This window comes from Nicotiana tomentosiformis, chromosome 5, assembly GCF_000390325.3.
Source record: "Nicotiana tomentosiformis chromosome 5, ASM39032v3, whole genome shotgun sequence".
Taxonomy (NCBI): domain Eukaryota; kingdom Viridiplantae; phylum Streptophyta; class Magnoliopsida; order Solanales; family Solanaceae; genus Nicotiana; species Nicotiana tomentosiformis.
The window spans coordinates 86,351,004-86,363,370 of NC_090816.1; the positions used below are offsets into that span (position 1 = coordinate 86,351,004).

A 12,367-nucleotide genomic window follows, 5' to 3' on the forward strand; every position below is an offset into this window, starting at 1 on the left:
CATATTAGTTTGTTTATCACTTTCAACCCATCACTTATTCCCGCCTCCGCTTCTTCTGTCACGCTCTCTGTCTGTAGAGAAGCAGAGTGGGCCGCAATGGTGTCGCCGCACGGCATCAAACTCGCTGTTTATCTCATCTCTTCTTACTTCGGCGATCTTAATGCTGTAAAAACCTAAGACTTATGTCTAAAGATTTCTATGTTTTAATTGTTCCTCCCTTTTAGGGTTACTCTATCCTCTTATGCACAAACTTTTGTAGATGCTTTTCAATTTAACTAAAATCAATTTGTTGATTTCTAATTCATCTTCTGATAATTTTTGCAGAAAGTTTGCGAGTGTCTGTTGCAAAGAGGAACTCAATCATTAGCACAAATTGTACGTTTCACAGAGCTTAGCAGAGAGAATGTTAGGAACTGTTTACTTGTTCTTATTCATCACAATTGTGTTCAAGCCTTTGCAGTTCAACAAGAAGGTACTGTCACTAATGCCACTAGTACTACTTTTAGTAGCTTTTTCAATTAATTTATATACACCGTCATGTAAGGAATTTTTACACTCAGGCCACCTTTATCTGTACATATCCTTTGGGTGACCTGATAGTGTAAAAAATTCTTTATACTGACAGTGTATATACTTAAAACTCTTTTCAATTTGAGGATAGATGGTGAGAAGTTACTTGATATCTGATATATTGATTGCCATTTAGGTGCATTTGGGGAGGCACCAAAAGTTATTACAAACTACATGGCATTATTTGACAACATAATACATAAATTGAGGTTCCCTAAGTTTTTAGAGATTGTGTCCGAGGTACTCGGAGAAAAAGTCGGAAAAGAAGTCGGAAAAGAAGTTGGAAAAGAAGTGAGTTTCGAGGTTATCGTTAGGTTTTAATTTTTGTTGCCATATTTCAAGCTGATTATATTCTATGTTTGTGGTATTGAATGTGTTTGTTTGTTTGTTTGTTTTCTAGTGTGAAGAGATTTTTGAAGGGTTGCTTCAACATGGTAGGCTTTCACTCAACCAAATTATAGATAGATTCAAGCAGACATCAAATCAAGGTGAAAGAATTATCCTTTCTGTAGTTCTCTGTTAAGTGTCTTGTAAACTCTGATTATAGACATCTATGTTCTTCATACATAAAGCAACTTTTGAGCTTTATGATCACCGGAAGCTCTTGCATAATTCAAACAACAGGCACTCCTGTTCTATTTCATAACCACAATTTGCATTTTTATTTGTTTCTTGATTATGACTACTTGAACCTGAAGCAACAAAAGTTGGGTTGTCAATCTTCTAAAAGCTTAAGCTGCATATCTTAAACATCTTTCTTACTTTAAGAGGCCCTCGACACTGTCCAGGAGATTCTAGCGCTGAAGCTGCACGAGATAACTTCAACAAGCTAGTTAACGCTCGATTCGTGGAACGTTGTCCTGCCCCTGAACCATTTCTTGGTCCATCAGCTGAAGAAGAAACTGCTGCAAAGAAACAAGGTGCTAAATCTGCCAAGGTACTGTGATGTCAAAGTTTATTATGATGATGGCAACTTCTTTTCAATACTGTTTTCCATCAAAGACCTGATGACTCCATGTGATGTTGGTTTTCCGCTGCATTTTTAATTTAACTCTAGAAATCTGTGCAATCGTTGCTTTCCTTCTTAAGATGAAGAACTTAATTCAGCATGTGCTTTGGCACTGTTAATCATAGATTGCAAGTAAATGTCATGGTGATTTTTGCGAGCAATAGCATACTTCTCTGTTCTTCTATTAACCAGCAAATCTTCTTACGAGAGGTCGAACTGTCTGAGTTTAAAACTAGATATTGCCATATCACTCTCATGTACAAGTTTACAACAAGACATTGAAGCTTTTGCTATGATGGACAATAAAACATAACAAATTGAGGAGTTCCTTGTCTAATTGGCTAAGAAGTTTGGTTCAATTCTTGAATGTTTTACTTAAACTCATAAGTGTCTTAGGGCAAAGGCTATGTCAGCACCATATATGTTTTCCACACATTATTTATTTACAAGACAAAATTTTCTTCCCAATAAGAGCCTATCTATAATTGGAAAAGGTCAGTCATAATTGGAGTATTTTTAAGCAGCTTCCGAAAAAAAAGATTAAATTTAAGCTTCATCAATATTTTACAGTGTACTTTCATTTATCATTTGAAACTGAGGAATCCATGTTGAAATCACAGAAAATGAGAGTAAACAAGGAAAAGAGATAGGAGACAGGATTCTCAGTCAGTGCTGTCAAAGGCGCTCTTAAAGCGTGCTTAAGCCCTGAAGTGGGGCACGAAACATGTTGACCGCTTCGCCCTTACTTAGCGGGCGCTTCAATGACGTCTTCAAGGCACTAAGACATACTTTTCCTTGCTAATGAGTATAATCCTAAGGAAGCGACACTAGAAAATTGATATTTCACTTTATTGCATTTTTTTTCAATTTCTTTGTCCATATGTTTGTTATTCATGCTTATAATTATTAGTCTTAGACTACACATACATATTTGTATTTTTTTCCTTTTGCGCCTTTCCCCATTAAAGTCCCCGCTTCATTTGCGCTTTTCTCTTAAAGCCCCAAGGGACCTTAGATCTTTTTTGCACTTTTCACCTTTGATAACATTGTTCACAATGTAAAACAAATGCTCCAGTTGTTTCAATTATATGTCACTCTTTCCATTTTGGATCATTCCAAAATGTTTGACACAATTCTCTTTCTATCCAACTTTAACAACTTCCAAAATTCAAATCCAATAAAGTCAAGTTTTAGCTTTGGTGTGATATTTTATGTCAAACTAAATTTTCAACTAGTACTTCAATATTTCGTCCATTGCCATTAATAATACATAAGTCAAAAATAATACTTTAAATGCCATCCTCAGTCAAACACTGTCATACAAATAGTAATGGAGGGAGCACTAGCATAGGGATTCAAGAAAGGAATTTAGGTTATATCTACAGAATATTTGGGTAATCATGAAGCGTTCTTTCAAATCGACAAAGAGATGCTGCTTCCTTTTTTAATAAGAAGAATACTGCTACCAGTATTAGGTTATTTGGGGCGAGGTAGGTGGATGAGAGCATTAGCAACCTTGTAAGTTGGATAACTAAATCTAGTGCAGAAAAAGCTATCTAAGTTGGTATTTTACTGTTCATGTTCTTGATTTTGTTATTTACTGATGAAAACAGATTGTAAAACAAACCATTGAACAACGAGCCTTGGCAGCAGCAGCTCCAATGGAATCCATGAGATTCTTAGTTGAAACAGACACCTGGAACGAGGCTTCTGTGGAAACAACTGACAAAAAGACTACGGTTGTGACACTTGGCACAAAGGTTGGTATAACATTTTCATTATAGATATCTATTTGGCTGAATACATATGTGGCCCCTTAAACTTGTCCCAATTTTTCATTTAGGCACTTGTACTAAGCTTTGTTCCAATTGAAGTATTGAACACCTTATCTTATTTACAAGTGTGCCTATCAGGCACAACTTGCTGACATGGCATGGTGTTTGTTTCACACCCAATGTTGAGCGCGTGAATAGATGAAATTTTTTATGTTTCCACACTCACCTCCCCAAATTTTGGATTTTCGTTCTCGCCATTGTCCACCAGAGGCAATATCCACCATTTGGATTTGTGCGCCGCTTAGAACGGCTTCTACAGCAGCTTGACAAAGTTGCCAGTTGCCGTATATTAACAAACCAATGGAACTGTAAATGGGAGTTACAATATGCCCTCATGCTTCATACAACGAAGATCCAAAGATAGCAGCGACACACATTAACATAGATAGAATATAACATAATTGTCTTGGTATTTTGACATTGACTAGAAATTCTAAAAGCCCGGACTCTCCAGAACAAACCTAGGAGCCAACACTATTACAAGGAAACAATTTACCACCAACGAGTCACTACAATCCCATATTTTATTCATATATTCTAGCACACATAGCAAACCAAAAATTTTTTCTAAAAAAATCAGAAGACATCGGCATAAACATGAGTAAGAAGATGGAGACGTCATCGGATGGATGTTCTCCGATAGAACTCAGGCAAAGTTTTTCACTGTTTTGAGACTGATGAGAAAGATTGTTTTTTGGGGAAAAGAGGCTATGGAGTAGAGAATAAAAAGAAAGAAATTGCAGAATATGTTTCGACCACCATCGACTCCGATCAATTGGATGAGACTATGGCAAACTATCCGAAAATGTTCTGAACCTTGAAAATGAGAGAGAAATTAATGGTGAATGGAAAGAGAAACAAGATGGGATGGAAGGTTTCAATTACACATCATTTTTTTCTTCTGATGTGTCTAAATATCACTGGTTACGTTTTTAAGTGAAGTGCATGAATCTCACACGTTTAAGTGTTTGGGCTGATAGTAAAAAATGTGTTCAATAGACACACTTTCAATATACATCGAGAGTTCAATTGGAACAAGATTTAGTATAAGTATCTAAATGAAAAATTGGGACAAGTTTAAGGGGCTATCTATGTATTCACCCTATCTATTTTGCTAGTCGACTGATCTATTATTTTGTGATTTTAGCGGAAGCAAGATAATTTAGAGTCAAACACAGAACTGCTGGCTACAGATGAAAACAAAGTACTCTGGCGTGCCAATTTTGAAGAGTTTATTCGCCGCTTAAGGCACAAGGTTGGTCTGTCAACTTCTTGTGATGGAGTACCAATACATTCAAATTAGTGTCATTGTTAGGTTATTTCGCAAAAATCGTTAAACCATCAAAGAAAACAGTAGAATTGAAATCTCCTTAGAATCTCAGACAATGCCTTGCTAGAATCACAGTTCAAACTGTATTGATACAGGCTTGCGTTGCAAATGTGAAAGTACGTGTCAATAATGATGCTGCCATTGTGCTTGCTGCGACCCTGGAGCTGAGTAGACATTCTGAGACTAAAGTGAGAATCGATAACTCAGGTGAGTGTGGATTTCATTTACCGGTCAATTAATTTGAAACATGTCTTTGACCTCTTGCTGATATTACTAACAGATAAATAGAAACTAAAGTGTGCATTTGTCCAAAAAAAAGGGAAGAAGAAGATGTGGATGATAATATGCTCAAGTATGGGCGGGTGCATGGTGACAACTGACGCATATGTATATGTTTGAGATGAGGGATTGACAGCATCATGACATAAAAAGACATGATATTTCACATCTACAAAGTTCACCAACTTTTCTTCATAAAATAGAAACCCCACCAACTTTAATCTTCGGCCTTGCTTTTGAGGCTTTAACATCTTGAGTTTTTTGTGAAGGTACATTCATGTTGAATCATATACTCATATATGGATAACTTTCTAGACTGGAGCCTGAGCCTTATAGACCCTTTTCAGAGACATGCACAACAGCGGCATGCTTGCTTCTATACTTTTCTGTAGTTGAGTAATTTCTGTATGATAAGGTTTGTAATTGAGTAAAAGTCGTGGCCTGTACAGTTTACATTTTTGTACTTGCTTAAGATATTGTGCCAAAAATTTGCATTTGGTTTGTTTTTGTGAAAGGTAGCAATTTGTGTTGATGAATATCATATTCCTGTTTTAGCTGTTTCATTGTAGTGTTATCTTTGGCTTTAAATTTCACGACTCTTTTATCCCACCTTCTACATGTGTTGGTCATTATATTTTTTTCACTGAAATCTGAAATCATTATTTGCAGTTCCTCAGTCCATAAATGCTATTTATGATGAGGTGATAAAGAGGGATGGTGGTCTTGGTATGGATTTGGAGCGTATCAGAGCTTCCCTTGTTGAATTAGGATGTGAAACCCCATTGATGGCAATAGATGAAACTTATAGTGTAGGCAAGCATATCTATCCATACTTGACTTTTCATTGTAATATAATTCTTGAGCAAAGTCCAAACCTTGTGGATTCTGGTGTTTGATATCCGCTATAACAAGTGATAGTTATGTGTCCACAGATTTGAAGAACGTTATTGAACAAGCTCGCATTGAAGAGGTTGGTTACAAACCTTTAGACCAAGGTTACTGTTTCAATTTGCTAAAATCTGGCTTACTTCATCTCAATATGCTATAACTTGCAGGTGGAATCCATTGTATTAAAAAGGTATGGAAGGGAGGCCTACAGGATGTTCAGATTACTGTCAAAAGCTGATCGTCTTCTTGAAACTGATAAGGTATCACAGGCTTGCTGAATGTATGTTGATTTAAAGGCAACTTAATTTGAACTCATTACCCATGCTAGATTTCTACGAATCGTTTGCTACATAAGTAGCAATGGGGGCACTCAAGGATGTAGCGTAGAGGTCAATGAAGTGGGTGAAATCCCAGTAGAGATAAAAAAACTCTAGGTGATTTTTCCTCATTTGCCTAAGCTTTGGTTGACGGAGTCACCCGGTACGTCACTGGTAAGAGGTACCCGGTGAAACATTCGAGGTGCCCACAAGCGGGTCCAGACACCACCTTTATGAGAATTAAATAAATAAATTTAAATAAATAAATGGCAATGAGGCTTCTCTGTACTTGCGCTGTCTTCCCTGTTTCTTTTAGTCCTTAAAACATCTATTATCAAGTCCAGCTAATGTTGTTGAGGGACGAAAAGTACTTCAGTGAAATCATTAAGCATAGATAGCTATATTTTTTCGTTTAAACTGGTTTATTTGTTTGCTGTCAACTTTAATTGATGACTATCATTTCAGTTTTCTCCTATTTTTTAATTCAAAAGCTTCATTTTATTATAAAAATGCCAAGTTCACTTCGCCCAGAAATATGCATTGCTTAGTGCAGGAACTGGGAGTTTATATCTCTTTGGTTCTCTTAATTGTAATTTACTCTAGTAAATGTAAGTTTTAATGTAGGCCTTTAAAACATTTAGTCCCCAAATGTAGCAAACACATTTCACAAAACTGAAGCTAACAATAAAAATCATTAGATAAAAAGTATGAAGGGAATAAGTAAAAATGGAACAGATTAGAAGATTTGTGTGTTTCTTTTTTATTTTCTTTTTTAATAAGGAAGAGTGTAGTAGGATAGCACTCTCCCCATTTTTTTTAATTTCTTTAAATGTCTATATGGCATTTTTGTCTTTTTTGAATTACCCCAATTCATTCCCTCTCCCCTGCATCATCTGGAGTCCATTTCAGTTCACCCTCTCCTTGAACAACAGCCACCACTGTTGCCCCATCACCACCCGACAGCCCTCTCCACCACGAATAAACCACCACAAGGCCATCCTTATCTCATCACCTTAAGAGAGCTCACAGCAACTCCATACGCAAACACTATTTCTCTGTCCAAACAACACCTCCAAGCAGCCAGTACCAATCACAGAGGACTCCAACAAAAACCACCAGCCACCCTCAAGCCTTCTTACACAAATTCAATAGCTCTTGTTAAGACTGGACTACCAATTGTTTCCAATGAACTGCAACTTTTCTGTCAAACGGGAGGATTTCCAATTTCTAATTATGAGTAAAACCGAATTTTGCATCAACTGTTAGAAAATATGTTTCAATTGCAAAAGTTACTGATTTTTTCTTCTTTTTTTTTGCGAAGCGTTATTGTGTGGCTTCATCATTTTTGGTGAGCTTTTTAGTAAGCCAAAAGTGGGGCAGCTCGGAAAAGCTATTTGTATTCTCAGATCCTAGCGCTGCCATTTCCGTTTTTGTCCTGTTGCCCATCCTTTTTTCCTTTGGCTGCTGGAGATCAACCATCTGCCAAAGTTCAATTTGGTTTCTCCCACATACTTGAAGATGAATGGCTGTAGAGGGGAGGAGGCTGCAGATACCTAGGGTCAAAAACAAATGTATCAAGAACTTGTATTTTTGGTGTCATAGTAATACCTTAGATACGATGGATCAGTGTTCGGAATTTTTACACTTGTTAGGGGGGAAAATGTAGTACGTTGGAGTGAGAGCTGCACTGCAGTTATGACCTGTAACTTTTTCTATTCCATCTTGGTACCTTTTCAGTATATATCTTTACTTTAAAAAAAAGGAGGAGTGGCTGTAGCGAATTGCAACTCACAAAGCTGAAGAAAGTTGGGTTAAAGACAGAAAAACCCTTATATTTAAAGTACTAACAGGGGTATTTTGGAGAATCGTGGGTACAATGCTAACCTATGATGGCCATGTAGTAGGTTAGCAAAACCCTATATATATATATGCATTTATATTTGAAATCTAGATGTATAGAGAGATAGGGGGTCTGGATCTGATATTTCTGTCTATTGAAATTATTGCTCACATGTAGAGGCTCCTGAGAAAGTATGCATCATAAGAACAATGTTGAAGTGCTTTCTTGTTTGAGTTTTTACAGAATATTTGGGTGATCGAAGGTTTTCTTTTTGCACGCTACAATTTGTTGATAATGAGATGAAAGCAATCTTACAATACTGTTTTCTTATCAGATTTCAGATACCACATTTGTTGAAAAGAAAGATGCAGTCAAGATTCTATTTAAGCTGTGGAAAGATGACTACTTGGAGATGAAGGTAATATATTTCTGGGCTTCTGTTGTAGTAGAAGAAGAAAATCTCCTGATTGGAATGCTTCCATAAAATTGAAGACCTTTGAGAGTAGAAAAAAATATATCTCGAAATTATTTTGTGGATTTTCTTGCTGTCTTATGCCATTGTCATGGAAGCAGCAAAATGGCATATTTGGCTTGCTTCTGTATCTTAAGATAGCTAAAGCCAATATGAAGGGAGGGTAAGTGCTGTCTTTTTACATGCTATAAAGTATATCTTATGTCTTGCTAAATAGTAACATGCCTTACTCTGATCTATCCCATGGTGGGGATGATTTGAGTATGTTTCTGATCTCAGGATGAATTCCATGGGAGGTGCTCTTGCTAATCTATTCTCGTCTCACGTAATCCACGAGATAATTTGTTCTTTTTGAAAGTAAAATTTTGTATTTCGCTGATCAAAATGAGACATTTCTAGACACCTGGAGCATACCCTGAAATTCATTGAGCTAAAAAAGATCTTTATTTAAGCAGCAAACATATCCTTTGGAAGTACTTATAGAAAAGAGTCCTTTGGAAGTTCCAGATACTGTGCACAACTTCGTTGATAGAGATCCATACGCAATTTTTTTTTTTTTTTTTTTGGGGGGGGGGGGGGATGGGATTTGGGAGACCGTGAACTCTCTAACCCAGCAAAATTACCCGATTATGCAAAGCGGGTGAATTGTTAAGCTCGTCAATAAGAAAATCTATCAGTTTGAATGCCCTGTCTAAAATCTCAAGAATCTAGGGCGTGACGATCATTCTGATTCATCAGAAGTACAGGAGAATGGTTGCTTCTTCCTGCTGGCTTTCTTTCTATAAGCAGAAACATTGCTACTAACTAGACACGTCCTTGCTTCAGCAGCAATTCCCTCACATCTTTTAAGGTCTCCATCCATAGTGAAGCGAGAAAAGGAAGGTGGATAATAGTGAACCTTCACACAGCGCCAATAAATCTCACAATCAACTAAGGTCAAAAGGTCAACAAAGGATACAATAAGTAGCTGCATGAGATAGCATAAATACCCACTTATGCAACGAGGAATTTCTCCTTGTTGCCCTCCTGTGCTACATTAGATAATCAGTTATTACAGAGCCTTCTGATCTAAACTCTTGCTGAAGCTTTAATATGCTTTTCGTTCTAAGATATAGAAGGTTGATGGTGTTTCAAACCCCCTAATGGGCTTGCACTTGCAGGACATAATATGTCAAGAGGGACAAAAATACAAATTAAAATGATAAGCTCGAAATTGTTTTATTTTCCAACTGCGACTTATATTGAAGAAAGCTTGTTATTCTTCTTTTCTTTGTAACACATGCAAGCGCGTGCATACACATGTACACACACATCTATATATATATATATATATATATATATATATATATATATATATATATATATATGAGAGAGAGAGAGAGAGAGAGAGAGAGAGCATTGAACAAAGCTTCTAACACATACTAATGATATTCCCCATTCACTCCAGAAAGTTATTGCACGTGGAGCAAGGCAATCAGAATTCATACTGTGGAAAATTAATAAGCAGTCTCTTTGGGAACATGTTCTTGATGAAATGTACCATGCTGCCCTTAATTTGAGATTGAGAATAACACACGAGCAAGAACAGGAAAAAGAGGTTTGTTTACAGAGCTCACCTATCAATGTTCTTCTTCTGTCTATTGCACGTTATTTTGTTATTTTTCGTTTATCTTCTATTTTAATGAACTCTGCAAGTGTAGGTTGGCAGATAATGTCTTTATTAATGAAACAAATAATTAGTTATTTTATGATCGTCGAACAATATGCATTTTTTACCGAGGACATGACCCTTGATAGGAAGGTGTGGAGGTCGAGGATTAGGATAGAAGGTTAGGTAGCCGAAGGTTTGCCTTGTTCATACCAGTAGTTTTAGTGCACTGCCTTGTATTGTCCTATTCTTATATTTCTGTTATTACTTATTGTTTCTTTTGCTTATTGGTTTTCTTATTGGTTTGTTGGTGTTGCTGCTTGTTGTTACACCTTCCTTTTTATCCTTCCTAAGCCTTTTTACCTGTGGTCCGGCCCTTCCCCGGACCCGCGCATAGCGGGAGCTTAGTGCACCGGGCTGCCCTTTTTTCTTTCCTGAGTCGAGGGTTTATCGGAAACAGCTTTTCTACCTTCTCAAGGTAGAGGTAAGGTCTGCATACACACTACCCTTCCCAGTGGGATTACACTTGGTTTGTTGTTGTTGTTGAACAGTATGCATTTGGGACCATCCTTCATTTTAGGTTCTGTATCTTCTAATGAAAGATGATTGACTGACAACGAAGTTCTTCTTTTGATTGTCTAAGACAGATGTATCAATTGGCTAAGAATTAGTCTGTCTAGAGACTGACACAAACCAAAAAGGAGCAAACAGTCTTCTAATTCTACTTTGAGACACGAACCATTTACGTTGAATGCAACTTGAATGTGAATTAGTTATCTATTCTGCGACTTTAAACATAGTTGTGGTTCTTCCACTTTTTTTCGGTTGCTGGGCAGATTAAGTTTTCAAACACAATATCAAGAATGATATACTGGAAAAGAACTTGTCATTTCCTGTTTCCGTCAATCATGATGGAAGATTAACAAAGAAAGGAATAAGAAAGGAAATAATAAGCGATCCATTTGATTTGTGTTTGAAATCTGGTAGATGGGGCAAATTATTGCAGACATGGGAAATCATTAGGCTAAAGTAATAATTCAAATATAGTGGGGTAGTCTGATAGTGAAATGATAGCATTCGGTCATGTAAACATGCAGTTCAAGAAAGAATACAAGTATCTAGGGAAATTTTAAGCTACATATTATTTGAAGAGGCTGTAGAAAGTTGACGTAACGGGGAGAGGATTAGACCATTTTAGTTTTTGCTTTCCCTCAAGCGGATGGAGTGATCTATTGCGCCGCATAACTGTGGAAGACTGGGCCTTAAATACAAATAATCTGTTGCTTTGATTTCACAGAATGTGAGAATGTCATACGGTTTCGACTTCAGAGTTACAATTGGGTGTTCCTACCCCTGAGGGGAGAGTTGAGTGAATTAGGTTTAGGCCAACCTCAGCTTCACATTGCCTTGGTCTCTTGTTGAGGTCAAGTTGCAAAACTTTTTTCTTTTTTGTTTGTTCCTATGTCTTGCCATTAACTTCATTGTCATGACCACCACTTTGCTTGCTACATCTATGGTTTGGACCATAGTTAGGAAAGATTCTTGAAGGAATTGTGCAAGTTCTTTTCCCCTTTATTTTGCTTGTCTGAAGTAGAAATCCACGAAAAAATTAATGCTAAAAGGAATTTTCGGCTAAAATCTCTGTTCTTGCATAACTGGAAATCTCCTTCATATCTGAAAAAGCTCTCTTGCATTTACCTTCCCCTTCATTGACTACTATCGGATTCACATGCTCTAATATCTTAACTGTTGTCATGTGTGCCAGATTCTTCAGATGCCCAGAGAGAAGCTGGTAAAGGAACTGCACAGTGAACTGCACAACAGATACAATCGCCTAAGAAAAGTCCGGATTACTTTAGAATCTTCCCTAATGAATCTTGACGATGCTCTCATGCTCTTCCGTGACTTTTAAATCGAGTATTTATATCTTATATCCCACCTTTCTTCCCTGACCTCCCCCTTTTTTTTCTTTTTATTAGATTATATTTTGTGCCTTTAGATTTATATATGGTGCCCTTAGGAACTTGCTGTTCTCATTTCATTTTGTATACATTTCTGGATTGGATTTGACTGACACCAATACGAGTATACGGCATGTCATCATGAAGTGTATTAATCCATGCAGGCTATATTCCTGGTTCTTAGCTGATTTCTTGAACCATGAGGGGACTAATTAGGA

General features: G+C 36.9%; 1 protein-coding gene across 3 annotated transcripts; it reads left to right on the plus strand.

Annotated features, from left to right (window-relative positions):
- The first annotated feature begins 12 nt into the window (after positions 1 to 12).
- On the plus strand, positions 13 to 12,332 carry LOC104118458 (uncharacterized). 3 transcript variants are annotated; one of them, XM_009629694.4, is made up of 14 exons: positions 13 to 165; positions 325 to 472; positions 707 to 861; positions 971 to 1,058; positions 1,359 to 1,507; positions 3,193 to 3,339; positions 4,562 to 4,669; positions 4,840 to 4,951; positions 5,693 to 5,836; positions 5,956 to 5,993; positions 6,079 to 6,171; positions 8,403 to 8,486; positions 9,988 to 10,137; positions 11,954 to 12,332. In XM_009629694.4, the coding sequence occupies exons 1-14, from the start codon at positions 97 to 99 to the stop codon at positions 12,098 to 12,100; spliced, it is 1,632 nt and encodes a 543-aa protein (XP_009627989.1). In that variant the 5' UTR covers positions 13 to 96; the 3' UTR covers positions 12,101 to 12,332. The 3 variants fall into 3 exon arrangements, with proteins under 3 accessions (XP_009627989.1, XP_070031147.1, XP_009628006.1); XM_070175046.1 differs by lacking the exons at positions 9,988 to 10,137; positions 11,954 to 12,332 and adding an exon at positions 9,701 to 9,796; XM_009629711.4 differs by lacking the exon at positions 707 to 861 and having other exon boundaries at positions 32 to 165.
- Positions 12,333 to 12,367: the final 35 nt, after the last annotated feature.

Bases quoted from the DNA above. Each gene is read 5' to 3' on its own strand.
- LOC104118458 (XM_009629694.4), top strand. From the start codon at position 97: ATGGTGTCGCCGCACGGCATCAAACTCGCTGTTTATCTCATCTCTTCT. The intron at 166-324 runs GTAAAAACCTAA...TAATTTTTGCAG, and splicing joins ACTTCGGCGATCTTAATGCT to AAAGTTTGCGAGTGTCTGTT. The intron at 862-970 runs GTGAGTTTCGAG...TTTGTTTTCTAG, and splicing joins GAAAAGAAGTTGGAAAAGAA to TGTGAAGAGATTTTTGAAGG.